The 27717-nt window shown below is 56.6% G+C and overlaps 1 protein-coding gene across 2 annotated transcripts in view; it reads right to left on the bottom strand.

Moving 5' to 3' along the window:
• The window catches only part of UBE2O (ubiquitin conjugating enzyme E2 O), a 49206-nt gene that overhangs the window by 3732 nt on the left and 17757 nt on the right, over window positions 1-27717 (bottom strand). The window contains exons 2-14 of one of the 2 annotated variants that reach the window (XM_070774032.1): window positions 8427-8486; window positions 8209-8319; window positions 6060-6157; window positions 5492-5555; window positions 4701-4844; window positions 4318-4427; window positions 4091-4166; window positions 3340-3812; window positions 2847-3001; window positions 2508-2620; window positions 2283-2411; window positions 1666-1755; window positions 196-892 (exon numbers count right to left, since the gene is read on the bottom strand). In XM_070774032.1, coding sequence (XP_070630133.1) covers window positions 196-892; window positions 1666-1755; window positions 2283-2411; window positions 2508-2620; window positions 2847-3001; window positions 3340-3812; window positions 4091-4166; window positions 4318-4427; window positions 4701-4844; window positions 5492-5555; window positions 6060-6157; window positions 8209-8319; window positions 8427-8486 — 2320 coding nt within the window. Of the gene's footprint in view, window positions 1-195; window positions 893-1665; window positions 1756-2282; window positions 2412-2507; window positions 2621-2846; window positions 3002-3339; window positions 3813-4015; window positions 4167-4317; window positions 4428-4700; window positions 4845-5491; window positions 5556-6059; window positions 6158-8208; window positions 8320-8426; window positions 8487-27717 lie in introns of both variants that reach the window. The other variant, XM_070774031.1, reaches the window with a different exon arrangement.

Here is a 27717-nt window from a genome sequence, read left to right as displayed (position 1 = left end):
GAGGGGGAAAGAGGGTGGTCAGTCCCTCAGGCGAGGCCTGGGAACGCCAACCGGAGGAGCAGCGGCGGCTGAATGTGCTCCCCAGACAGGTGGACAAAGCCCCCGCCTCCCCCGCCGCCCTCTGCTGGCACGGGGACTGGGGCCCACTCCAGGGACACGGCGCCCTGGCCCTGGAGTGAGGCCAGACGAACTCACAGGGTGCGAACTCCAGCACCGAGAAGACCTCGCCCTTGGCGCTGGTGAATGTGACTCCAGGCTTGCCGCCGCACTGCTGGCAGAGCACCGGGGTCTCACTGGGCCACTCGGCCTTCACTGGCGACTGCCCCTCGGGCTTGTCCTCCTTGCGCTCCGTCTCCGGCACCGCCTCCATCTTCTCTTCCTCGGCGATGGCCACATTGTCCAGGGTCTTCTTGAGGTTCTCCTGCAGCTTCTTGATGTCATCTAAGAACTTCTTCTCCCGCGTGGGTTTCTCAGGCTCTGCCGTGGGGGAGGTGGGCGAGCCTGTCAGCAGCTGCTCCACCGTCATGTTCTTGAGGCTCTCCAGGATCTTGATGGCTTCCTTCAGCTCCCGGAAGCTCTTCGGGGGCCCGTCCTTGCCCGCCTTCTCCATCAGCCCGGCCACGGGGGCGGCCATGGCCACGGCCCCCTGGATGGCGGCCGTGGCGGCCTCCTCGCTGATCACCACACCCTTGTCCTCCTCTGGGGCTGCTGGCTGCTCGGCGGTGGGGATGGGGGGCTCCTCTATCTTGGGGTGCTCATCCTCCACCAGCCCATTGTCTGTCTCCCAGCTGTCACTGTCGTCTTCCCACTCGTCTGAGGACGCTCCACTGGTGCTGCCTTCCACTGAGTCGTAGTCCGACTCCTCGATCTCAGACTCGATGTTGTACAGGTGCTGAGGGGAGATGGGGCGCGGGCTGGTCAGAGGCCCTCTGCCAGGGACCCCGAGCCTCAGAGCTGACACTGACCGGGCACCCTGAGGCCTCAGCAGCCCTGCCGCCCTTTCTCCCTTTCCTGCTCTGGCCTCGCGGTTGGGCCTCTGCGCTAGGTGGTCCCTAGGCCTCTGGGAGGCACCCCAGCCCAGCCCCTGGGTCCAGGGTACAGCAAATGCCAGTGCCAGCCTCCTCGTCACTGACCGCACTTGGTCCGCTGGACCGCGGCAGACTCTGTGACTCTGTTCCCATTCCTGGAATGGCCTCCTAGACGAAGGGGGAGCCACTCCTTCGTCCATCCTGTACTGGCACAGGGAGAGGGGAGCTGGGGTGTGAGCATCAGATCAAACGAGGGGCACAGAAATGGAGCTGCGAAAGCCTGTCCATTCCTGCCCCCCGATCTGTGACAGTTTCCTAGAAGTGGTGGGGGAAGGCTGCTTCTTACAGGGCGCAACCTGTGCATTCTCAGCGCAGTGAAATAGGGATCCAGGTAGATCTGTGAGAACCTAGACATGCCTGGCAACCAGGAGCCTGCCAGGTGGGGCGGGACGGTTGGGCCCACTGCAGGCAGCCTCTCTGCTCTCCCGACTCTCATCCGGGGCTCTGGGTGTAACACTGCCCTTCCTTTCCCCAAGACCCTGCTCCCCAAAAGAAGATTCCTTTTCCAGGAAGGCCCTGAGCCCTTGGCCTGGCTGTCACAGTCTGGAGCTGAGCCATGGGCTCCCGGGGGTCTCACCTGGGGCAGGATGATGGTCTTTGAGTTGTCAGCCCACACCACCTCCACTTTGCTGCTGACATCCACGCGGGCTACCTGGCCTACCGATGGCTGCAGTGGAAACAGGACGGGGTCAGGGGCAGCTCTCCGAGAGTGAGGGCACAGGCAGGGCCGTGAGAATGGAAGCGGTGTGGGCGCCGGCCAGAGACCAACGTGAGTACTTGAGAGCACAGCCCTCTGGCTGAAACACCGCCAATACTCGCTGTCCACTGAGCCTGGTCTCTCTGGATGCCCCCTGGATGAGGCTCCAGCCTTGGGGCTCTGGTACCCCTTTCTCCCCTGCCCAGAATCTGCCTGACCTCACCACATGTCCCCACTTGTTCCCTGGGGCCCAGCTCAGAGTCACCTCCCCAGGCCTCTCCTGTGCTCCTACGGCACCTGCCACCACGCTCACAGGACTGAGGACAGGGCTGGGCGCCCCTAAGAAACCACCCGTGGAGCCCGGGGAGCAGCTGTGTAGACCGGCAGGCGGGCCCTACAGGGGGCGGGGCGGGGCGGGGCGGGGCACCTCCTTCGCGGGGCGGGGCGCCCTCTGGCGGCATCGACAGGTACTGCAGCGGCCGTGCAGGACGCCCTACCTCGTCCTCCTTGTGCGGGGCTCCGTCCTCAGCGTTACCGATTCGGATGACGATGTCAGTTGTGCGGAACCGGAAATCAGGGTGATCGGCGATGTCGTACACGCTCACGTCTTCCTCCTCTCCGATCAGCTAGGGCGGGATGGGCGGTCGTGAGCCTGGGGGCTCTATGCCCAGCTCACCAAAGCCCACCCTGAAGGAGACACGGGGGCGGCGGCCCCTGCTCACCTCCACGTCGTCACCGCTCGGCCGCAGCTTGAACCACTTCACCATGCACGTGCGGCCCACGTGGTCCCCAGACTGCACCACGCCATAGACAGCGGGGTCCGGACAGCTCTGGACTGTGGACCCAGAGCAGGCGAGGAGTGAGCTAAGGCACCCCGTTGGGGCCACCGGCTGCCCCCACAGCCGGCTGCAGGTAAAGCACAGGAGCCCAGGACCCACTGCTTCCCTGGCTTGGTCAGAGAAGGCCAGAAAGGCTGCCCCGTCCATAGCGGGAGCCACCTCCCAGGGGAGGCCTGATGCCAGACCTCCTGACCCTTCCTCCTGAGCCGCGCCCGGCACTACCTCGCTTGTCCACCACGAAGTCTCCGGGGCAGAACTCGTTGTTGTCCAGGTGGTGCACAGGGAAGAGGTCATTGGAGCGGATGTTGCACTCCACGGAGCCGTCCTGCCACATCACGTCCGCCGAGGTCATCGTGGTCACCACCTCCACAGCCACCCTGCAGGCGGGCCAGTGAGCAAAGGCCAGGGATGCTCCCTCCCCACCTGCCCTCCCTGTGGGCTTGGCAACTTGGAACTCAGCTTCAGGCAGGAGGGAGGAAACAGCGCTGCTCCCCTGCAGTCTCCATGCCCAGCATCTTCCAGAGAATCCCTCAACCCTGGTCTCACCCTCTCCCGTTCTCAGATCCTTCCATCCCACCTGGCCGACCCCAGGCACCCCTGAGCCCACATGGGGCTTCATACCACATGTGCACCCATGAGCCCGCCTGCGTGCAGGTGCCAGGGAACGGTCTCGGGCTAGACACCCAGCCAGGAAAGAGGGTGCCCCTGAGTCTACCTGTCCCCCGGCTTGAAGTCGCGTGTGATTTTATTCTTCTTCCTCTTGTGTTTCCTCTTTAAATTCTTTATTGACAAGGGGATGCTCTTCTTGCGACTCGTGCCGCTGCCGCTCTGGGAGGAGGTGGTGGAGCTGGCGGAGGAGGTCACCGAGCTGGTGTCGTCTGTGTCGTCGGCGGCCTCATCGTCCGCGTCCTGCTCGGCCGAGTGCAGCCTGTCGTCCCCACCCTCCTTCAGCAGGAAGGGGGGCAGCTGCTCACCCGCCTCGTGGGCCTCCTCTGGGCCCTCGTCCTGCATCTCCACTGGGCTGGAGGACCCATCGGGCGTCTCCTCGGGGCTGGCGGAGCCCGTTTCGCTCTTGGCTTTGGCCGCCCCCTTCTTGCCTGCGTCCTCCATGGAATGGTCCCTGGAGCACTGGACGTCCGGGGAGCAAGATGTGATCCTCACAAGCTGTTTCTTCAGGAGGCGCTTCACCTGCCGGCAGAGCGGGAGGGCGGGCGCCATGGAGAGCTGACTCCAGGCAGCTCGGTCGAGGGGTGACGGCTGTATACACCTAACTGGCCTGCAAGGGTCATCAGGGCTGCCCCCCAAGGCCTAAGGCACAGACCTTCCTGCTGTGGAAATGGCTCAAGGCCAGTTCCTCAAACGCCCGCCAAGCCCCAACCCCGAGGACATACCTTCTTGGCCACAGAGCCCTCCCCCTGGGCGCAGTGTTTTTCTGGACATTCACAGGCAATCTTGGCCGGCTCTACCTTGGCTGGGAAGACATACAGACAGCGCTCCCCAAGCTGCCGCTGAGCATGGTCAAAGCATCCGAGACGCTTCACCCTGGGAGGCGAGAGGGAGAGGGGAAAGGCAGACGCTGGGCGAGGGGGTCCTCGGCAACACCCCCGGCATCTGTGCCTGTGGCCCAGAGACTTGCTTGGGGACCACCTCTGGGGCTGCTGGAGCAGGCAGGGGGCGTGCTGGGGCCGCTCACCTGCCTAGGTTTTCCTGGGTGATGACAGAGGGTGGGGGGCTGACGCTGTCCGTGCCCCCTGGACAGAAGCTCTTGGTGATCCAGGTGACCTTCAGCTCTACAACCTGCACCTGGGGAGGCGGGCGGACAGGCCCGGTCAGCAGACTAATGCCGCTCGCTCCCGCAGCCGTCCTCCAGAGCGGGAGGCAGGTCTACATCGTAGTTCAGACCCTCCCAGAGGTCACGGAGGCCTCCTCCCTCCAGAAGGGCCCAGCGGACCTGCCACTGGCCACCTCCTTCCTTCGCTCAGCCCGGGCTCCCCGTCCTCAGAGCAGCCCCCTTCCAGGCAAGGCAGGCTGGGCAGGAGTGCCCGGGCCTCACTCCCTGCCACGCCTCCTCCTTACCTCTTCGACCACCACGCGGAACTTGCTCTTGGTGCTGAGCACCGGCTTGACGCCCGACAGCCACTGGACGCTGGAGAAGATCTTGGCAGGGCCAATGAGCACCTGGCCCGGGTAGAAGCCATAGGAATCATCGAAGAAGAGACCCTGCAGGATTGGGGGCCAGAGGAGGGTCCCTGTGAGTGCTGCCTCTTAGGGGGCGGGGGCAGCAGTGTCCACACCTGCCGTCCACCCCAGGCCTCCATGCTCCACACCACCTAAGACTGCAGAGTAGCACCTCTCAGACCTCAGATGCACACAAACCGCCAGGAGTTTTACTCACTAAAAGGCACGGCTGGCCCATCCTGCTTATAACAAGCTCTCGGGCCACAACAATGCTGCTGGTCTGGGGGGACAAAGCTCTAAGAGCAGGGGTCCCCAAACCTGCTTGATCACACACGCTCTCCTAGTATTACTTACAAACTGTCATTTACCACTGCTCTAAAATGTCACATCACAGTAAAATACTGTGTACACTCCAAGAAAAAGGGAGATTTTAAAAGGATGAGATAAAAACTTAACAAAACGCAAAGAAAGTTCTACTGCTTCCTGCAAACACCCAAGCTTTTACACCTTCTGATACACACCCCCTCCTTCCAGGAAAGCACTGGCTGAGACCACTGGTCGCCCCGGGCCAGACCCCGGCTCTCTGCCGAGAAGCCCCTAAGCTCCCTCCTGCAGAGCCCAGGGCTGAGGAACAGGAGACGCGCCCCCCACCCGCGGCCCCCCAGGCTCCTGGGGTGGAGCCAACGTACAGAGTCGCTGACGTGCGGGCAGACGTCGTAGAGCTTGGCGCCATCCTCCGTGTTCATGGAGCACCTGCAATAGGGGGCGGGGGCTTGGTGGGCACCGGACCCAGTCCCTGAGTCTCAGGGGAGGCGAGGCAGCCAGGACCCCGGAAGGAGCTGGTCAGTGTCTACAGGACTTGTGTGGAGGCGTCAGTGCCTCTGCAGGCCTTAAAATGGGTAATTCACCCTCCACCCACACCTTAGTCCCTGCACTGGAAGAAGGAACTCTCTAAAACAAACAGGACTCAGCCAGCAGATTTCAGCGTTCACCCCCTTAAAGTGCCTAAAGGAGAGCATCAGCCCCTCTTGGGGGTCCTATGTGATGACGAGGGTCTCCCCAAGCCAGGGTAGAGCGAAGACCAGGAACTGAGCCGGAGAATCCAGCCAGGCTGACAAGGAGACCAGCCCAGGGTCGGGCCCTGAGACGCAAGGCCCGCAGCCCCTGGCATGGCCCTCGGGGGACCTAGGACGCACCCCTGCCCCTTCCCCAGCGGCCCCGCCCTGCGAGGGCTCCTGTGTGGTGGGGAGACCGCACCTGGCGCCGTTGGACAGTTTCAGGATGATCTGGTTCTTCAGGTCGTAGACCTTGCCCAGCCAGCAGTCGTAGGCGATGTAGTCCCCGTACATGAAGGGCTGCAGACCAGACAGACAGGCGGTGAGAGACGACGGAGGACTCTGGTGTCCAGAACCCTCGTTCCTCTTGGCCCCACAGACGGCAGGAAGGCTCCATGTGGGTCGGACCTAGTAACTGTGCAGCAAGCTTCCCCCAAGAGTCCCCAGCTGCTCGCCCCCACAGGGGCAGAGGCTGGACGGCCTTCTGAGGACACAGGACACGTGAGTGGGAGTGAGCTGGGGTGGGTGGTTACACAGTAAAGTGATTTAAATAAACAGATAACTATATGGAGGATATCAAGAGCCAAGTCTCCCTGCTGGGGACAGCAGCCACTAACACAGGAAGGGGAAGAGAGAGGAGCTGGAGCTGGACTGGGGTCAGAGGGATCAAGACGGGCTCACACATCTGAATACGTACACAAGATGGGCACAGGCACATTTAGACGTGCGTGCTTATCCACCTACATACACATATAGACGTGTGCACTTATCCACCTAGATACACATACGTGGATTCCCTAGCGCTGCCCTGAATGGGGCCCAGGAGCAATCAGCACACCCAGTTTGCACTGAGACCATGGCTTTTGAAAGAAACTAGGGCTCGCTGAAGAAACGGCTGATTCCAGTCTGGATCAGAAATCAAACAATATGGAAAGTAAAGTGTTTTTTAAAAAAATGGTGGAGACATGTCAAAAGAGCACAGATGCCAGCTTGAAGGGGTTCCTACTGGCCAAATCTGGGTGGGATCACTGAAGCAACAGAACAAGTAACGGATTACAACCAATGAATAAAACAGGACTCTCTGCATCTGATGTAAAAAATAAGGAAATAAATGGCACAGAAAGTACAGCTCTTCCATATGGTAGAATGCCAAACTCATAATAAAGCAGGCAGTGATGGTGTCATGAAATCACCATTTAGCAGCCATCAGGCTGCTGGCTGGGTCAGGTGGGAATTGTTAATGGAGGCTAAGGCTGGTGGATGGGAGTTGAGAACCACCAGTTTATTGACACAATCCCGGAATATCTCCCCACAAAACCAATATGATCGCTGGCCAAGGGGTGAAATCTGAGTTTGTTGGGAGGCAGCTCAGCAGAGCTCAACACAACTGGGGAGCAAAGAGAACGTCCCCACACTGCAGCCGAGGCACGTTCCAGGGCCAGGGAAGAGCTGAGCGGTATTTCTGGGGCAGTTCTGCCAGAAGCGCGGGGCCCGAGGCTGTCACGGGCACTGTCGGACGGCCCCATGCTCGGGGTCACCCAGGACAGGGAGACAAAGCAGGACTGGGAACTGCTCCAGCCTGGGGAGGTCAAAGCACTGACGACTGAGCGTGCGCTCCTGATGGAGGCCGGGTCAGAAGGGGAAAACGGAGATTGATGGAACAACTGAGTGGGTCTGTGGATGGACAGTAACGGGTCAAGGTCCCAATCTAGGGGTTTGAATGATGGTTAAATAGGAGAGTGTTTCTGTTTTGGGAAAATATACACTTAGTACTCGGGGGCAGATAGAATCATATCTGTAGCTTGCTTTCAGAAGTTTCAGAAAAGCAGGGACTTCCCTGGCTGTGCAGTTAACACGTGGCCAAGGCAGGGAGGGGGGTACGGGATCGTTCCCTAGTCAGGGAACTAAGATCCCACACGCTGCATGGTGTGGCCAAAAAAAAAAAAGGTTAAAAACAAAGTTTCAGAAAAGAGGAGAAAAGAGAGGCGGGGAGAGAGGAGTGGGTAAGAGGGAGAACAGGCAGGAGCCAGTGCTGACACGGCACCAGGTGTGGCTCCCGAGGCTGCGGGAGACACGGCACCTACAACCTTCAGCAAGCTTGGAATCGGAAATGCATAAACTACTGGAAAAAATTGTTTCAAAAACGACGACACAAAGTCTTAGAAGAGAAAGGAAACCAGCCTTGTCTGCCAGAGACATAAAGCGCCACCTGACCTCAAGTCCGGATGGCTGACACGTGAGAAGCGCCACAAGCTGCAAGGAGAGGCTGAGCACTGGGCTTGGCCGCTCGACCTGGAAGATGCTGCGGAGAGAAGCAGAGCCCCGTGGGGGGAGGCCGGCAGGGGGCTCACCCAGATGTGCTGCAGGTCCTTGCTGTTGACGGGGTAGACGATGCAGTTGGTGCCGATGAGCTTGACGGCGCAGTCAATGTTCACGTCGATCACGGTGCCGCACTGGCTGTCCTGCGGGCGAGAAGGCATCCAGGCCCAGGGAAGGTGCCCTGGGGGCCACCCCAGACCTGCCCCGACCTGCCCCAGGGCCATGCCCGCCGGGTGGGACGGGGACTCACAGTGGAGCGCATGTGCCGGACCACATCGCGGGGCACCACGGAGCGGTCCTCGAGCTTCAGCTGGAACAGAGAGCGGAGAGTGAGAGCTCGGCCTCCAGTCACAGGGGGTACGGCCTCCTCCCAGCTACCAGATCCTTAGTGCAGCAGCGCTTCACTACGTGCAGCCAAGCGCAAAAACCCCGAGTTCCCCGGGGCTTTCCCAAATCCCACACGCCCTTCCCCGGCACCTGGATCTGGGGACAGGACCGCACTCTGATCAGGGACAGACCAGGGGCAGCCTCCCCGGTCCACGGTGAAAGTCGGGCTCACTGGAGGGAACTGATCACACCGGAAAGGGTGGCTAAGCGACAGACCATGGAAAGCCTCACTTAAACGAGAGCAAAACATTCTGCTATGAGCGGAGTCCTGCCTCCGCCTCTGCCTGCCCTGCGCCCCTGCTGCTGAGTGCTGGGGAGGGTGGGCTGGAGGAGGAGCATGACGCAGGGCTGGAGGGCACCCCGAGGCAGCTATCAGCCGCACCACCTTCTAATCTGGGCTATCCTGCCCAGCCAGCTGGAGCCTGCTCCTTATCGACAGTCCTGCGGAGCACTGTAGGCTGATGAGTAACTCAGGACGCCAACCTCTGTGCACAGCAAGTGCTGACCCCTTCCCTCCATGACTGTCCCCCCACCTGCCCCTGGGCACAGGATCCCCACAACAGCCCGACGGTTCTCCACTGAGCCAGCCCACCTTCTGCACTGGCCCCCCAAGCCTGGGGAGGCTCCTCTGGGGTTCTTCACTGTATCCTGGGAACAGGGGGGCTCTGGGACTGCCCACCTCCCTAGCGCAGAACCTCCAAGACCCCAAACGAGGAGGGGGGAGGAGCTGTTCCCACAGACACCCAGCTGAAGACCCTCAGGGTTACTCTCGCCACTGCAGAACCTGGGGCCTGGAAAGGCGACCTCCATGAGGTGGCCTGAGGTACTGAAAAGGGAGACACTCAAGGTCACCGAAACCCCTGCATCCGTGCAATGTGACTTATGAAACAAGGAAAGCGGAAGCAACGGGCCTGCCACCAACAGGCGACCGAGATGCTCCCACAGGGAGCGAGCCCCGGGTTAGGCACAGCGGACCTTCGCCGGAGACGAGACGGCGCAGCAGCCCTCGGGGGCGCAGAAGGTTCACAAGGCGGTGAAAGCACAGACGGCCCCCGGGCGCCTGGCTCACGGTCAGCGCTCAGCCAGTGCCCACTGGCTGGTGACCCCAAGTTCAGGCTCCGAGACCCCAGGAGGCTTCCAGGGGCCATGTGGAACTCTGCCAAGAAGGTACTGGAATGACGGTGCCGTTTTGCTAACTCAACCAACCTCCTGTCCTCTAACCCTCTGGGTCCAAATCCCCGGGTAGGACATGGTATTTTCAGTGTGCTGTCCCGCTCTATCTCAAACCTCTGCTCCCATTTTAGACTTCAAAAAGCCACAACTACAGGTCTTTCCAAGTTGCCATGGAAACCAGGAGTTGCAGCGAGGGGAAGCCCTCTAGGAGAGGGGCTGTGCTGCGAGGGGTGGGAGGCGACCCTGCATCTGGCCGTGAGGTACAGCAGCCCCACCTCACGTTGGGGTCGGTCCCTGAGAGCGTCCTGGGGAAAGGATGGGAGTGGCCCGGGGCGGACCCTGAGTCGGTACAGTCCCGGCAGGGACACGGCCCAGCCCTGCTGCCCCCGTGGGCGGAGGGGATGCTGAGGCTGTTGCTCGGAGGCCCAAGAAAGAATGCCACAGCTCATGAAAGCTGGCATCGTGGCCAGGCCAGGGGTGGGCTTTCTCCTTCCTCCCCTTGCGCAAGTGCTGCCAGGATGTGGGACAGGCAGGTCACAGAGCTCCCGGGGGGTGGAGGGCGGGTGCTGGGGAGCCAATGTGTCCACGGGTGGGGCTCTCCTGACCTGCACTCGGCCTCCTGCCAGAGCCAGACTCCCTTCCACCGTGAAGCCAGGTCTCCAGATTCTAATGCTGCAGGACAATGACAATGACACAGTGCGTGCCGAGTGGGAGTGGCAGGGATGGCAGGGAGGAGCGAGGGGCGCCGGGGCCACGATTCTGTCCACGTGCCCTCCCCTGGGAATCCCAGAAGAAGAGCACAAAACGCCCGGGAGGGCAGGATGACTCGCCAGGCTCTCCTCTCCGCTCCACAGCGTTGCCTCCTGGGCGCCCGTGTGCCCCCACACCAGGCACGGCTCTCTGCACGTCTGCTGGGCGCCGCCCACGGACCAGGCCTTCCCCTCGCCCTCCTCACCTCTGCCTGCCCGGGGCACGAGCTCCCGGCATCTCACAGTCTCTGGAAGGAACCCCTGTTCTGGAGGCCTCTCCTCACAGCGACAGCACACCTGGTGTGTGTCACGCTCCACACGCACGCGGTCTTCAAGCAGTTCACGTGTTTCAACCTGAGAAATCCTCCACAACTTCGTGGAACCAGTACACCATCCTGGCCTTCAGAAAAGGAGACTGGGATGAAGAGCAGATGAAGTCACGTGGGCAGGGGCACACAGCTCCTAAGTGATGCAGCCTGGACTTGAACTCAGGCAGTCCAGCTCAAGTCCATTCTCTTAACCACAGAAAAAGCTCTTCCCTTCCCAGAGCTGTAGAGACAAGAACGGAGCAGACCACATTTCTGGCAGCTCCATGCACTCTGCAAGACAGCAATCCTTGTCCTGGTTGTAAAAGCAGTAACTGCTCTGTTCATTTCTGGAGCACATGGCAGGCAGCTGTCGTGGCTTCAGCTGGAGGACGTCATGAGGGCCCCCGAGCACCCGCCAAGGCCAAGGCCACAGGTGGGAGAAGCCTCCTGGTCTCTCTCAGCAGAGCACCCTCTGCTCCTCCCGCCCTCCAGAGATCCAGTACCCAGACCACAGGTGCTGGACACGGGGCCGACACCAGGGGGGCACTGCGCCTGCTCCAGGAAACGGCCAGGTTCACAGGGAGACTAAGCCAGACACAGTCTCATTCTTTGTTGGGTGCACTCTGATGTAGTTTTTATCATGATCAGCTTTAGAATTCTGAACAAGCTCTGAGGTGGTCAACTATGGTTTAACATTTCTGGAGGAGAGTTGTAGCTGTCGGAGGTTTCTGAACAGAAAAAAAAAGACAACACAACACACCAAAATAACACAGTGTCTGAGTGAAGAGGGGCTACCGGTGGTTTCTAAAACGAACGTGCATTACTTTGGAAAGACTGAGGGGCAGGAGGAGAAGACAGCGACAGAGGATGAGATGGCTGGATGGCACCACCGATTCAATGGACATGAACTTGGGCAAACTCCAGGAGATGGTGGGGGCCAGGAAGGCCTGGCGCGCTGCAGTCCATGGGGTTGCAAAGGGTCGGCTACAACTTGGCGACTGAACAACCGTAACAGCAGCTGGTTTACAATCCTGTGTTAGTTTCAAGTGTATAGCATGGAGATTTGTTTCTGTGAGTTTTTTTCTTTGTACATTATTATAGCTTATTATAAGATCCTGGGTATAATAATTAATTCCCTGTGCTTAGACACTTTTGGGACATGTCTGAGGGATGTGCCTGGTGGAATCCAAGAACACATGTCCTTTGCCTCCACTGCCTCCTCTGGAAACGAGTAGCAAACAACATGCCCACCACCCATGGGGAGCGGGGAATTCCTGCACCTTTGGGGGTGGGGGAGCCAGGCTTCAGGAGAACAGGCACTGCTGAGACAGGTCCTGCTCTGACTCAGCTTCCATTCAGTGAAGCACAGGAAGAATTACTCGCACGCGCACACACACACACACACCCACCCACACACACACACCCACCCACACACACACACCCACCCACACACACACACACCCACCCACCAGGTAGTGCCATAGGCCGTACAGAAAATCAAGGCACTACCAGGCAATGTATGCGGGAGTGACTGGAAGTGGGAGGTGAGCACGAGTGAGTTATTTTAAGTGGGTGCTCAGGAAAGGCCATTCCAAAGTGACATGTGACCAGAGGTCTGGGTGTATTAAGGGAGGGAGCTTGCCAAGCAGACAAGAGAGCCGCCCCAAAGACCCGGGAGCCTGTGCCTGGAGTGTTCAATGGCCAGCAGAGGCTGTGACAGCAGCAGTGAGCAGGAGGCGAGGCCGGGTGTCTCAGGCCTCAGAGAAAGCACCGGGGAAGGACCCGAGAGTCCACCCTGAGTGAGGCGGAAGCTCCTGCAGCTCTCTGTGGCGGGGCATGCTGGGAGAATCACCTGGCGATTGGGCAGAGAAGATGCTGCAGAGCAGGCAGTGGGACCAGGCAGCCCAGAGTTCTCAACTGCGCAACTGCGCCCCCAAGAGGACACATGCAATGTCTGTGGACACCTGGCTGTCAAGGCTGGGGGAAGGGGCTCCTGGTGGGTGGAGGCCAGGGATGCTGTTAAAACATCCAACAAACCACAGGACAGCCCACGGCGGAGAATGATCAGCCAAAGCATCACCGGTGTGGAGGCTGAGGAGCCCCGAGGCTGCTCCCAGGTGAGCCCAGTGGTGTGGACACCAGAGGTGGGTTAAGGGATCGCCCTCTGGCTGCTTCCTGAGATCAGAACTGACGGGGAGCTTCAAGCCGGAAAGCAATGTAGCGGCACAGGAGGGAGTGGGGACCCCGCGTGGGGGACGGCCACCTGCAGGGAGGCTGCACACGTCCATCCCGCCCCTTTCTAGGCTCCCAAGGGCTCTGCCCCTTGCCCCACGGGCCGCCCAAGGCGCACACAGCTCCCCTGCGCTGCGGCTCTGATGCTGGGCACTGATGGTGCCGCAGCTCAGGGTCTAGACCCTCAATCACAACACTGCTCCTGGCTGACCTGGGAGAACCTAAATCACTGAATAAAAATGTTCTAAGGAGAGAAAAAGACAAACTAAGGCTGATCAACTGGTTGAAAACACAAGGAAGCTGAAACAAGATGCTCCTTTCCAGTGGATCTGAACATCACATCCTGTAGGACTGGGTGGCCCTATGGGTTAGCATGCTCCGTGGGGGCCAAGCACATGCCCGAGGGATACAAGGGGCCTTTGTGCCTGGTCCCTAAGATCAGGACCCACTAACAAGGCCCCTAGCATGCGCGGGGAAGCAGTAGGAAGTTGGACAACAGGCAGAGGATGGCCCTGAAAGGAGCCTGAACGTCTGTGTTGAGGCTGGAAGCCACCCACCCACCACTGTCCTGTCAAACTCTGGAGGTCAAAACATGGGAGAGGAGGGGCCTGTGTCCTTCAGACCCAGAGCAAGAGAACCACGTGGGCTTCTCCGAGGGTTAGTGATATGGACCGCACCAGATCCTCAACTGATAATGGGAGGAGCTTCAAACTCGGGGCTCAAGGACCAGCTGTCTGCCAGCCCTACAAGGCACCCTTGGCGAGTGAGTGAAGACGTGGAAGACGGTGTGTGTGTTGGGGGGGGATGGGCCCTCTGTGACCCTGGTTGGGGTAGGGTGGTGTGGGGAAGTGGCAGGTCCAGCAGACACACTCAGACGATGAGGCTGTTTACCTAGGCCAGGACTCAAAGAACGATTCCTCAAAGAAATATGATGAGGTCAGACCAATGCTGGAAATTTCTAAAGGCCTGCTATTCCCAAGGGGTACAAACAATCGGAGAAACACGATCCCTCCTGCCCCTCGAGCCAGCACAGTGATCACTGCGGGGTGGGGGTGGGGTCGGGTGGGGGGACTTCGGGTCCCCTAACCAGTTCCCCTCGCTCCCTCAGCCGAGGTCACAGAGGCTGCAGTAGGTCCCAGTTCTGCTGCCCTTGAGTCCACTTGGCTCTGAGAACCCGGACTCACTGCGGAGGCTGCCCTGTGCACTGCAGAGCGAGACGGGGGCGGGGGCACGCTGGCCACTGGCTGAGAAGCCCAGCTCAGTTTGGGGGGTGAGACTAGAGGAAAACTATTCAATAGGAACTTCGCTAAAACCTAGGACTGAGGTAAGTGAAATTCTTTTTAGTGTTCCTACGGATTCAAGGCTTGATAAGATTACAAACTGCGAAACAAGGAATGTATACAGTCTTTTAAAAGGATGTAGAAGGATCTGGTGCAGAGATGGGTGGGGAAAGAAGGGCAGGCCCAGGGATACTGACCACCTCCTTCCAATACAAATGCAGTCTGGAGGCCAGAGGAGCCGTGCTGGCAGGCTGGCAAGTTTACGCCTTGGTGCAGAATTCCGGAAAAGCCTTGCGAATCCTAGAATGGATGCTCCCTAGAGCAGAGATTTTTTTTTCTTTTGCCATGCAGTTTCGCCTGTGCCATCCCCATTCCTGAACCAGGCCCTTGGCAGTCAAAGTGGGGAGTCCTAACCACTGGACCGCCAGGGAATTCCTGAGCAACACTGTTTCCAACCGAGGGCTCAGACCTGTTAGTGGGTTATGAAATCAATTTAGTGGGTCATGGCCAACACTGGGCTTATCACATACAGGAAGGGTGAGTACTATCTCCAGAAAACTTTTCCAGTTGCATAAATAACATACATGAGTTCTGGGTCACGACGTAAAAGGTGTAGTCAATGGTGGGTCACTTTCAAGGTGTCTGAGAGCCCCCACCCCACCCAGCTGCTCCACGGATCCTCTCTGGCTGGTCCTTTCTGGCTTGGGTTTCAGCCGGTTATATCAAGTGGAGGGAGACATTCTTCTAGTCAGAAGCTCGTCTAGAGCCAGAACCAAGCAAACGATCAAAAATCCTAGGATCCAAACGTTTACACGTAGACACCGTGGGTGGGGTTGGGGAAACTCTTAACTCTTTCTGACCTTACTTAAAATGTCAGTATGCTGGCTTTCAGAACAGTCCCACTGGGCGTGGCAGGAAACGGTACTAACTATGGGCTGGAGCTGGGCTCCTCTGTCAGCTTTCAGTTCTGAATGGATCTGGGGACCTGACTGGCCAGTGAGCCTAGTGAATGCCAGAGTAATGACTTTCTCACAGCAGTTGACCATCATGTGACTGAAAGTCCCTAAAAATCCAGCCATCAGCAAGCTGCCCACCTGAGGATCGAAGGTTTCACTAGCAAACACAAATGGCTGGAGGGCCTCACGTGCCTGCGGGAGAAGAGCTGGAAACGGCTGGGCAGTGGGAGAACAGACCAACGCTGGTGCCCCTCGCTGGAAAATTCTGTCAATCCCATGCTACAGAAACCACTCAACAGAAGCTCCGCTGAATTTGAAGACTGAGGTCAATCAATTCAATAGTTTTTTAGTGTTTTCTATAGATTTCAGAACGAGATAAGAGTACAAATACGAAGGTATGTGTCCCGGCTTTACAAAACTTAACATTTAGTTGGGGGGAGACAAAATGAAAATACCTGAAAACACTCACACGAGTAAATAACACAAAAACTTCTGTTGCCAAAGGGCAGGTGGGAAGGGCCAGGCTGCAGAGGAACACCCCCCCCACACACACACCCTTTCAGATGAAAGCTGTGCTGGCCAGGCGTCTACACTCTCACCCCCCAGGGTGGTGGCCCTGTCCCCAGGGCCCCCTTGCTCCGATGGCATGCCGCAGACCAGAAGCCTGCAATCAGGGCCAGGCAATACAGCATGGCTGCATCACTGCCTGGAAACTGCAGCTGCGGCCTGCCAGCTTGCAGAGACGGCCCAAGACTCAGCATGCCCAAGGGGACAGAAAGGGGACCGCGTCCCACTGCCTAAGTGGGAGGGAGGGCCGGGCAGCTGTGCCTGGCAGTGGACCAGCGGAAGCCCAGGCAGCAGAGCTGGGTCTGCAGACGCTACAGCGCTCAGGGGGAGGGCAGCGCCCGCCTTCAGGAACTCTGCACTGCACCCAGTGTCTGGCCCCAGCCTGATCAGCCTGGCTCCAAAAAGGACAAAAGAGCCCAGGATTCCTGGATTCGGAAGGAGGGTACGAGACGGGAAGCTTCAGAGTGAGAAGAACTCCCTCCTCAAGAGATAAAGGAGAAGTCAACAGTGTGGTTTCAGGCCTGTCCTTATGGCTGGGCTGCTGGGCATCCCTGAGTAGGCAGAGAGCAGGCCCAGAGAGGGCTCGGGGCTGCTCTCCAGACCCCTCCCTCTCCCCCACGAGTCTGATGTCAGCTTAGCTCGCAGAACGATGACCCAGGCTGGGAACCCCGCAGGCAGACCTTCACAGAGCTCACACTGTGCAGGAACAAGCCCTGCGTGGAGAGGTCGGAGGTACTGCTGTAGTCTCTCTCGCCCTACAGAGCAGGCTGGAGGCTCAGAGAGGTGAGGGGCCTGCCCCAGACCACCGGCACCAGGACTCCAGGGCCCTGGATCTGCTATCTCCTTCCTCATTTGGCAGGAGTGGCCCTCGTCATGGCCCTCGTCATCTTCCTGGATCTCACTGGAAATGCAGGCTCGGAGGCCCCCGCCAGCCCGGCCACCTTAGAGCCCACGGGGTAACAAGGTCTCCGGGTGACACATGGGCACATCACCATGTTCTCACTCAACAGCGGCTCAACAGAGGGGCCTCGGGGTGGAAGGAGGGACCCAGCCCAGGCTCCCTGCCCAGTCGGTCCCCTGGATGGTAATCTGAAAGCAGGCATTCTGAAGAGGTTCCTAATGCGATTGTGATACGTAGCCGCAAATCCTGGCTCTTCTGACTGGCATTTTAAAGGCAGCAGAGAGGAGGAGAAACAGCTAAAGGGGTCTGCGTCTGAGTCCAGCGGGGCAGCCAAGCCCTCCCTCAAGCGTCAGGACCCCACGTGGAGGAAGCACAGCCTCCCGGGATGTACACCAACCTCCGTCTGTGCCTCAGACACCTGCCGTCACTATTTCAAGGCGTGGAAGGGATACCCACCCTAGGGCACCGGGTGTCACTCAGGCACCAAGTGGCCTGATGACCCTGGCAGAGACTGAATGGCTCCTGGGGGCTGCTGTTAACCTCTTGGTTTGATTTTTAAGTCCTAAAACCCTGACTGACCTCAAAAGAGCAGACTCCCTGTAGCGGGGAGGAAGTGTCCCTCCAGCCTCGTTGGCACAGGGAGCGAGGTTGCCGTTGGCCACGCTGAGAGCCAGGGCCACGGAGGCCACAGCACCGCCACACCCCGGCTGCGGGGCTAACTAAGTCCCGACACCTCCCTGGGCTGTCCCGGGATGGGCAGCCCCTTCCAGAGGTCGTCCCCTCAGTGCCTGGGAGCCCTGGGGTCTACCTGCCCAGCTCCTGCCCTTGCTGAGGGGCCAGGTGGGGAGTCCATTGGGAATGTGCACCCCCAAAGCCCGCCCCCATCCCCCCGCCCCCGCCGGCCTGAGAAGGCCCTGTGACGGGAGCGCCAAGGCAGAGCGTGGACTGCACCCCTGAAGGTTTCTCCCCAGGAACTCAACCTCAGCTGGAGGAAACAAATACACGAAACTAACATCTACAAAGACAGAAACAGAAGCAAAAATTAACATACAGGTGCATCTTGATTTAGAAGGCATTTCTAAAAAGTCTTGTGTAAACTGAAAGGATCTCAGTATCAGGGAGCTCTTTCAAAGAAAATCCCAGGAAATCTTGGAGTCTGCCAGTCACCACCTTCTTGTTTATACGGTCACAATTCTCCTCCCCTTTTAATGAGAGCAGACACACCCACTTCCATGACCAAGAGTGAGGTGTATCATGAGACTCGGCCAAGAATGAATCAGAGCGCGCGGGAGATGGAGCGCTCAGCTGGTGGCACGGCGGCACTGAGGTGCCTACCCTGGGAGAGGTGTGATCCAGGGACCCGGTGAGGAGAAGATAGCACCGGGCCAGGGGTCAGCATGGGTGCTCTCAGGTCCGGGGGAGTGAGGTTGGGGGTGGGGGGGAAAGGAGTCCTCACGGCCCGCTCAGCAGCAAGGGCCTGGAGACGGCATGCAGGGGGTGGTCCCAGAGCTGGCACTCATGGAGCGAGCCTCGCCCCCGGCCCCCACCAGGACCAGGAGCCTTGAAGCCTCACGAAGCCCTTGTGCTGTCGGAGGAGAAGGGGTGACCAGTGAGCAGAGTCCAGCACACGAGACCCTGGCCTGATTTTCTGTCTGACTAAGCACGAAACTTCTTTCCTCTGAGCTCCTCTAGGTCTCACACAGGAAGAAGGACGTCTCAGCCAGAATTCATATTATCACAGGTCTGAAGGAGGACATGATTCTGAGAGTGAGGGATTCAAAATGCATCTCAACCACTGGACACCCACCTGCAGACGCCAAGCCCTAAAATCAGCAACAGCAAGGCAGTGTTTTGGCTGAACACCCACCACTGTGTTTGATCTCTGAAGGGCAACTGGTGGAAACGAACCAATGGCCCCATAAAAACAGAGTGGAGAAGGCTAGATATATTTAACCTAGCTGTGCTGAAATAGCAAAAGATTATGAAGAAAAACGGACGCCACCTCGGCAGGTCCCTTGGGAGGAGGACTAAGGTTTAAAGCAACTATCAGAATCCTCAGGGCGCTGTCAAAAATACAGATTCATGTATATATATAAAATCCCAAACCTACTGAATGAATCTCTAGGTGAAACCAGCAATCTATTTCTTAATGTTCCCTGGGTGAGTCTGATTACCAGCCTGGTTAAAATAGCTCTACTTTCTTCTAAAACAAAAGAGGGCCCTGACTACTCAGGGACATTTGTTTTTAATTTTTTTTTTTGGCCGCACGCCATGGCCTGAGCAGGATCAAACCCTTGTTCCCTGTAGTTAACCCCTGGACCATCAGGGAGGTCCCTGTTATTAATTAAAAAAATTTTTTTAAAGATGAAAAACCTGGGGATCAAGATGCAAAAGTGAGGTGGATTACAATAACTAGCAAAGCAAGGCTGGGCTCACACCCGCCCCGCCCAAGTATACCTGACACACTCCAGCGGGTCAGCCCTTGAGCACACATAGGGACCAGGTTCTCTAAACGATGTGGCCCCAACTCTGACCTCTGTTCAGGTGGTCCAGACTCTGGCCTCCATCAGCTTCCAGACAGACGCCAAGAACAAAGCCCCAGACCCTGGGGGCCAAGAGTCCTGGGACCTGACCCAGGCGGGCTGCTGCCTAGGTGGCAAAGAGCAGAACTTGCCAGCACACGTCCCTGGACACCCGGGCGACTCGGTTTTCCCATGGTGGAGACCTCCAGGCAGGAAGGCAGCTCTGGGCCCCACACTGCGGCCACAAGAACCGCAGGGATTTTAGAGCTCGGTGGCCGGACGGGCAGGAGCTGGTGCATCGAACGCGGCTCTCCTTACGGGTAAGAACCCCGAGTCTGAGAAAGAACCACCCTGGCAGGAAGCTCAGTCTCTGCCTGGTCCAGTTCTCAGGGACGACCACTGGGACCTCGGCTCCCAAACGCTCCTGCTCCCTCCTCTTCACCTCCCCTCTTTCAAACCCGCAGAAAAGTGACATCACCTTCAAGATGACGTCATCGCTGGCCGGCAGAGCTGGGCCTGTTCCCGCAGTGGCAGGCTGGGGACGCCTCTCCCCAGGAGAGCCCACAGCTCCTGCAGTCCACACTCCAAAACGCTGAGAATTGCTGCTGATCAACAGCCATACTCCCTGCGAAATGCACCCTACCTTCTACAGCAGACTCAGACTGACAGGGATTCACTCAGCATTGCTATTTTTAAAAATGCAGATATGGGAGGAAAAGGCAGTAAAAATACACACCAGAGCCCTGGTCCAAGGCGGAGTCCTTCCTCCAGGGCCAGGTTCTCACTGAGGTGGGCTGGGCGGTGGAGTGGGGGTGGGGCTGACCTCCTGGGCAGTTCTGTCTTCACCATCCGTGAGGGCTCTGTGCCCCCATCCCACCCACCCCGAGCTGCCCCGTGGGCCGGTAAGGCGGATCCACACCGGGGGGGCAGGAGCTTCCAGGACTCACCCCGGAATAACTGTCATCCTCTGCTTTCCTCAATTACAAAACTCCATCTTTCTAACACAAACTGGGTGGGGGGCTGCAAACATGTCCTCTCCCCACCCCCTGCCCAGGAAGCAAGAGCTTTGGCCAAGGCACAGACAGGAGAGGAGGAAGCAAGGTGAGCACCTCCAGGATGGAAAGCGAGCCAGGGCCTCACATCCCTGAGCAACGGTCCTACAGCCAGCTGCTCCCAAAATGCTGATGGCCTTCTGAACCGGCCTGATGCCCTCGGTCCGCGGCACAGCCACCTGGAGCCCCACAGACAGGCTGGCCCCGCGGGGAGCAACTGACTGGCCTCACTACTCACCAGCGCCCACCTCGACAGTCACGTCTTCCTTTCTCAGCTACCCCATGTCACCAGAATTAGACCAGGGGAGGATCAGGTAGCCTGCCCTCTGAGCAAAAGATTTCTAACAGAACGAAGCACAAATGCTTACTGAGCAGCTGGCTTCTAGGCTGAGCGTGTGGTAACTGGCGTGGCTGGGAACAAGGAAAGGACTCGCCACCACCCACTGGAGAGAGGTGAGGAGAAAACACCTATAGGTACCAGAGACCCAGCTCAGTCCTGCAAGCTCACAACTCCTCCAAAGACAGAAAGGCCAGAGTCATTGTCATCTGAGCCTTCAAGGCATAGAAGGTGACTATCTTCTGTTCTCTAAAGGACCGTAGCAATCAGCATCGATGAAAATGCATTAACACATTTCGACGAACGCCCTGGAGCATCAGCACCCCTGCCTGAGAAGGGCTGGAGACGTATCGGGTACACGGTATATACCTTTTACGAGAAACATTTCAGCCTTGCTATCTCTCCAACCTGCACGCATGCTAAGTTGCTCAGGTGTGTCCAACTCTTTGCCCTCCCATGGACTGTACCCTGCCAGGCTCCTCTGTTCCATGGGATTTCCCAGGCAAGAATACCAGAGGAGGTTGCCATTTCCATCTCCAGAGGATCTTGCTGACCCAGGGATCGAACCCGCCATCTCCTGCATTGGCAGGATTCTTCATCACTGTGCCACCAGAAAAGCCCATCCCTCCGACCGGGGCTGGCCGTATTTCTCTTAATCTCTGGGCCCTCAGCACTGGCCAACAGGCTGCGGGACCGGAAGTGTGAAGAAGAACCAGAAGATGACCCCAGGCTGGCGTCTGAAGAATCCTCCCCACCTCCCGCAGGCGGCATCCAGCAGCCCCCATCAATCTAAGTGGAAGAAGACGGGACAAGCACTCTGCCACAATCCTTTCAAGGTCCAACTGAGTCACATGAGGGTGATGGCAGGTGGCAGGTCTGTGATGGTTCTGAGATGGAAGCCCCCAGGACATGAGTGGCATGTGGCGAGTAATAGAAATGGAATTCTCTTGCCCACCCCTGCTTATGCTCTGCCAACGACTGGAGGGCTTACTTCACTGGTCAGTTTGAACTGCCCTGAAACGGGAGGTGAAGCACAGAGCTGTGCAGTGAACCACACAGGGAGAGGGTGCGACGGGGCACCCAGCGTGAACCCCGCTTCCCTCGGGCCTGGGCTCCAGATCCGCCTCTCCTCTCCCAGCGGCCAGGCAGGGACAGAGCCTGCCCTGCAGAAGCCTGGGTTGGCTTCCCTTGACATCTGTCACAGGCTGCTCACGCGACTGTGGACCATCCATCCATCTATCCACACACTCACACGACAATCTGCACACCCACGAGGATGCCAGACGCTGCGTGTGCCTGGTGTTAATGAAACATCAGGCTGGGAAGAGCCGGGAGGAGGCGGGGGCACGGAAGTGCAATGAGCAGTCACACACGAGGTGCCGCCACGGTGACAATCACGGCTTTTACACGTGCCCAGACAGCTGACTCCAGTCTTTGCTTGGGCGTCATCCCATCAGGAAGGCCTCCTCTGACCGCCCCGCTTCCTTCTCCCGCAGCACCTGCCCTGCCTGGAAGCAGATGGCTTTGGGGGAACCCGTGGGAACTGGGCTGGGGACAGAGGCAGTGGTCAGCAGAACCCCCACCAGAGAGCCACTGGCCCCCCAAGGAAGCAGGCAGTGGAGGGTGGCAGCTCCTTCGGGAACTAGGCTGGAAGGAGGGACCAGGGAGGGGACATCGGCTGGGGAAGGGCCTCTCTTTAACATTTCGAAGACAGGTCTGATAGGAGCTGCCCAGGGAGGCTCTCAAGAGTGCGGCCTGTAAGGTAAGCAGGGCGGCGCCTCCGGTCTGGCCACCTCTACGAGGCTGGCGTCCTACAGGCCAGCCGAGCCTTGTGCCAGCTCGGGCAGGCTGCAGGGCTCGGCTTCAGCCTCATAAATGTCATGCATGGCCAGTGAGAGACCCTCTGATGGCTGCCACCTCTGAACATGTGAGTTGCTCCTCCAACTAGAACAGCCGCTGCTCAAGGGCAGGGTCCCGTCACACGTGGACTGCGGTCGTTGGCCCGGCCCAGGGGTCAGCCCTCCACCCCACCCTGGGGGGCCCGGTCTAACAGGACGGCTCTGGTCTTGCCCCTCTCTCTCCTGCAGCCTCCAGCCCCTCTGCAATGCCTGCCTGGGTGGGATCTCATGGCCTGGATCCCAGGACACCCCCTGGTCTAGGTGCAGCCCACCTCCCACCAGCTTCCGGAGGAAGGTCCGCGGGAGCACGTGCCTCCAGTCCTCGCGGGCCGGGCAGAAACGTCTGCCAGGCGACTGGCTGGTTGTGATGCTCTCACAGAGCGTCGAGGGCTCTGCTCGTCCAAACTGAGGGCCTCTAGTGTTACCTGGCGCTGTTGCTCCGATTATTCACTGTGATCCGTGTGGATTTCCTTCCATTTCCTTCCATTACCTGTCTTTCTGTCTACCACACTTTTTCTTTCCTCTTTTTTTCCAGTGAAATGACCTAGTTTTTATAATGCTGAACATTCTCCCTCTATTGGCTTGAAACCTTTCAATCCTGTTTCTACCGTGAACGTTTTAACGTGTCCAACTGACTCAGAAAGTCTAGAGGAAACCAGCTGCCCTCCCACTCTTCCCTAACAGTTCAAAGATCTTCATGTTGACTCCCATGACCCTCTCCCTCATCTCCACTGACCGTTTGTCAGCATTTTAGTTTCTAACCCTCCTCAAGTCAGTAACGACTCCAGTTTTACACGCTGGCCACGATTCAGCTTGACCACAAGTTTTTGCTGTCTCTGACCTGGGTTTAGTTTCCTTCTTCCTCAAGTCCGTGAAGAGTCTGTGAGTGAATAAACTTGGGTTTCTATTTCTGTGAAAATGCTTATATATTTTAAAAGTTAATTTATTTTTAACTGGAGGATAGTTGCTTTACAATGTTGTGTTGGTTTCTGCCGTACACCAACACGAATCGGCCGCAGGCATACACACGTCCCCTCTCTCCTGAACCTCGCTCCCACCCAGTACCTGTGCTCTGTTCTCGCGATAGAATGATATGCTGGTCTTATCGTCCTCGTGAAGATTTTCTTCCACCGTGGTCTGACCTCCCTATTACTATGTAGACACTTGCTGGGCTTCACTGTTGAGCCTTGGGAGCAATCTCTGTTTTCCTCTCAAGCTGCTTTTAAGATGCGCCCGAGCCCTCTGGGTACTCCACCAGAGCCGGCCTGGGTCCTCCTCACGCCCTCCCCTCTGCACCATCTCTCTGGATCTCTGTGCTAAGTCTACGTAACTTCTTCAGATCTCTTTTCTGGCTCATGCATAATTCTCTCCTGGGATGTGTCTATTTTGCCGGTTAACATCTCTATTGGGTTTTATATGCAACGGCTAGAGTTTTTATCGTAGAGATTGTATGTGGTCCTTAAAAAAAAACAGCTTCTTTAAATGTACTGTATCCTATTCTGTTCTTGATTTCTAATCTTTCTTTAACCCTCCGATCACCTTAAACATTATATTAAGATCTCTATCATCTGAAGTTGTAAAATGTTGGAAATCCTCCTGTTTTGTTGTGACACCTGATTCTTGCTTATGATTTCTATATGTTTAATAATTTATTGGCACGGGCTCGTAATTTGTAGAAATTGTAGGATTCCAGGTGGCCTGAGCTGTGCAAGGGTCATTCTACAAACTTTTTGCTTTTCTTTCTGCAAGTGGCTCCAGGAGTATCACCAGCCTGGTGCTGGCTTGGGGATTCCTAAAACACATAGGGATTATAATACAGACCTCAAACTCAAGATGTTTTGATCGCTCACAGGAGACTTCCCCCAGCACCTGAGTGCAGGATAGTGATAAACTTCTTCATCATTTCTCTGGCTCCATGGGGGAGATTTTCTCATGTCTGTTTTTTCCCGTTTTACCAGTTAATAGCCCTTTAATGGGGATTTCTATTTCAATTCTATATGTTTTTAAAAGAATCCCAAGTTATATTATTGTTGGGCCTGTTTCAGAGCCCAGTAAATATCCCCGGGGCTTTCCTGATGGCTCATGGGTAAAGAATCTGCCTGCAATGCAGGAGACACAGGAGATGTGGGTTCAATCTCTGGGTAAGGAAGGTCCCCTAGAGTAGGAACTGCCAATGAAGGTCCCTACAAGTCAAAGCTATGGCTTTTCCAGTAGTCATGTACAGATGTGAAAGTTGGATCATAAAGAAATCTGAGCACTGAAGATACTGATGCTTTTGAACTGTGGTGCTGGAGAAGACTCTCAAGAGTTCCTTGGACAGGAAGGCAATCAAACAAGTCAATCCTGAAGGAAATCAACCCTGAATATTCATTGGAAGGCCTGATGCTGAAGCTCCAATATTTTGGCCACCTGATGTGAAGAACTGAGTCACTGGAAAAGACCCTGATGCTGGGAAAGACTGAAAGCAGGAGAAGGGGATGACAGAGGATGAGATGGTTGGATGGTGTCACCAATTTGATGGACATGAGTTTGAGCAAGTTGGGAGTTGGTGATGGACAGGGAAGCCTGGTGTGCTGCAGTCCATGGGGTCACAAAGAGTCAGTCAGACACTACTAAGCAACTGAACTGAACTGACTGAGGAAATGGCAACGCAACGCCAGTATCCTTGCCTGGAAAAATTCCATGGACAGAGTAACCTGGCAGGCTATGGTCCATGGGGTCTCAAAGAGTCGGATGCGACTGAGCAACACACACACACACACCCCCCTCCACCAGAGCTGCCAGGACACTAGCAGCCTCCTCTGGTTTTAGGTTCCCTCTTTGATTCTGTGTCTTGTTATTTCATTTCTTTCTCATTTGTTCAGTTATATTTAACATCTTTGTTGTATTTCACATAGCACTTCTAAATGATCGCACTTAAGAGTGGTTCTATTGTGCACTAGCTTAATCTACCACGTCACACTGGAAATCTACTCCATGGCCTTCTGGCTTCCCATCAAGTTGAGAACTCGATGCATCTTCATTCCCAGACTTGTTTAGTGACTGTTTGGTCGCTTTGGAAGCTTTATCCCCAGTGTTCTGGAATTATACGAATGTGCCAGTTAGGACTTTTCCCATTCACCACCCTGGAACCTTGTGATCATCAATTCTGGAAACATTTCTCATTTCTTTGATACATTTCTGCCCTTTGTTTTCCCTCTCTTTAGATTGCCTAGATGTCAGATAATCTATTTCCTGGGAGTCTTTGTCAATGCTTTTTTTCCTTCTAATGTTGTGTTTTTAATTTCTAAGAATTATTTCCTCTTCTGACTTTTATAGCATCCTGTTTTATTTCATTGACAAAATCCTGACTCTTATTTCTCTGAGGCTATTCGCTATGTGTTTTGAGGGTTTTTCTGTTTGCAGTTATCAGCTGTTTCCTCTGATATATCATTGTCTTTGCTTGTTCTGGCCACGAAGGGTTGGGAAACAGGCAGTGATCCTTGCTGTCCATCCCTATTTTTAAATGAGTCATCAGGGAATTCTTTGTGATGATGGAACAGGCCTGTACTTTGACCGCTGTGGTGGTTACGTGAAGCTACATACACAAGCATCCGGGACATGTCAACTTCCTGGTTTTGTCCGGGTTACGTACGGTGTGACCGCCGGGGCAACCTGGGTGAAGGTGCAGGGCGCCTCTCTGGACCATTTTTTGCAACTTCTTAGGAATCTACCTTTATTTCAAAATAAAAAAATTGGAAAGCTGAGGCAATAAAAAGATGATGGAAGCTTTGTGCACACAAGCAAGCCTCTGGACTCACACTGAGCGTATTAGCTGAAGCATCCAGCTTCTGCTTTGAGGGCCTGCCCAACGCTAGCAACCACAGGTCTGTCTCTGACACCGTTTCTTCTTCCAGAGGGGAGTCCTCCAATCCCGGGCCCTGCCTGGACTCAGGCTTTGGGATTTCCCCTCAACTGGACAGACTTCCCTGAATCCCCTCTCAGGGTTTGGCTGCCCACTTTGCTCCACCTGAGGTGCCTCGTCCAGAGTGTCTGGTTTGAGGATTTCTCCAGAGCATCAGCCTCTGCTCTTGTGGGCAGAGGAGATAAGTATTCTCTGGTTGGTACAAGCAGACAGGTAACTCAGGGAAATGCATTTCCTCCCACGGAGACTCTCAGCGAATCGCCCCATCTTCAGGCCCAGACGGAGTCCCGGCACTGAGGGACCCCAGGCTTCCATACCGCTCCCCCGGGCAGGTCGCTGCGGCACCAACACTTCAGCTCCTGCTCTGCCGCCTTCCACCGACCACGTTCCACAGCTCAAAGCCTCCTGTCTATCGTCTTCTCTCCTATTCTCGGTCCTCGTGGGTTTAGACATTTTAAAAATTCCTTTCCTGTCATTTTAGAAGGGTTTCTGGAGGAAGCGGAAATAAATGAATGTGTTCAATCACCCGTGTGAACCCAAGCACCCTACGTCAACCAGAGCTCCTGAACTTGAACTCTGTGAAGTATTTACACACAACCACAGCCCTAAAGGGCCTTCCTGGTGGTTCAGATGGTAAACAGTCTGCCTGCAATGGGGGAGGCCCAGGGTTGATCCCTGGGCTGAGAAGATCTCCTGGAGAAGGGAATGGCTACTCACTCCAGTATTATTGCCTGGAGAATTTCATGGACAGAAGAGCCTGGCAAGCTACAGTCCATGGGGTCTCAAAGAGTTGGACACAACTGAGTGACTAACACTTTCACTTTTATAGTCCTAAAGAAATGAACCCTGAATATTCATTGGAAGGACTGATGCTGAAGTTGAAGCTCCAATACTTTGGCCACCTGATGCAAAGAACTGACTCATTGGAAAGGACCCTGATGCTAGAAAAGATTGAGGGCAGGAGGAGAAGAGGGTGACAGAGGATGAGATGGTTAGATGGCATCACCGACTCAACGGACACAAGGTTGAGCAAACTCTGGGAGAGAGTGAAGGACAGGGAGACCCGGCGTGCTGCAGTTCGTGGGGTCACAGAGTCAGACACGCCTTAGCGACTGAACGACGACAACAACAACGGGACATGTGTGCAGATGGGAGAGATGCTAACATGTCAGCAAAAACAAGAAATCACCAACTCAAATGAGAAATCTTCGGTTTCGACACTCAGCTACAAGTACGCGCACACTATCTGCTAGACATCAGGCGTCTGACGGGCTC

Source organism: Bos indicus, chromosome 19 (assembly GCF_029378745.1).
Source record: "Bos indicus isolate NIAB-ARS_2022 breed Sahiwal x Tharparkar chromosome 19, NIAB-ARS_B.indTharparkar_mat_pri_1.0, whole genome shotgun sequence".
NCBI lineage: Eukaryota > Metazoa > Chordata > Mammalia > Artiodactyla > Bovidae > Bos > Bos indicus.
The sequence above is the reverse complement of the archived record's forward strand: the minus strand, read 5'-3'. Positions and strand labels throughout refer to the sequence as shown.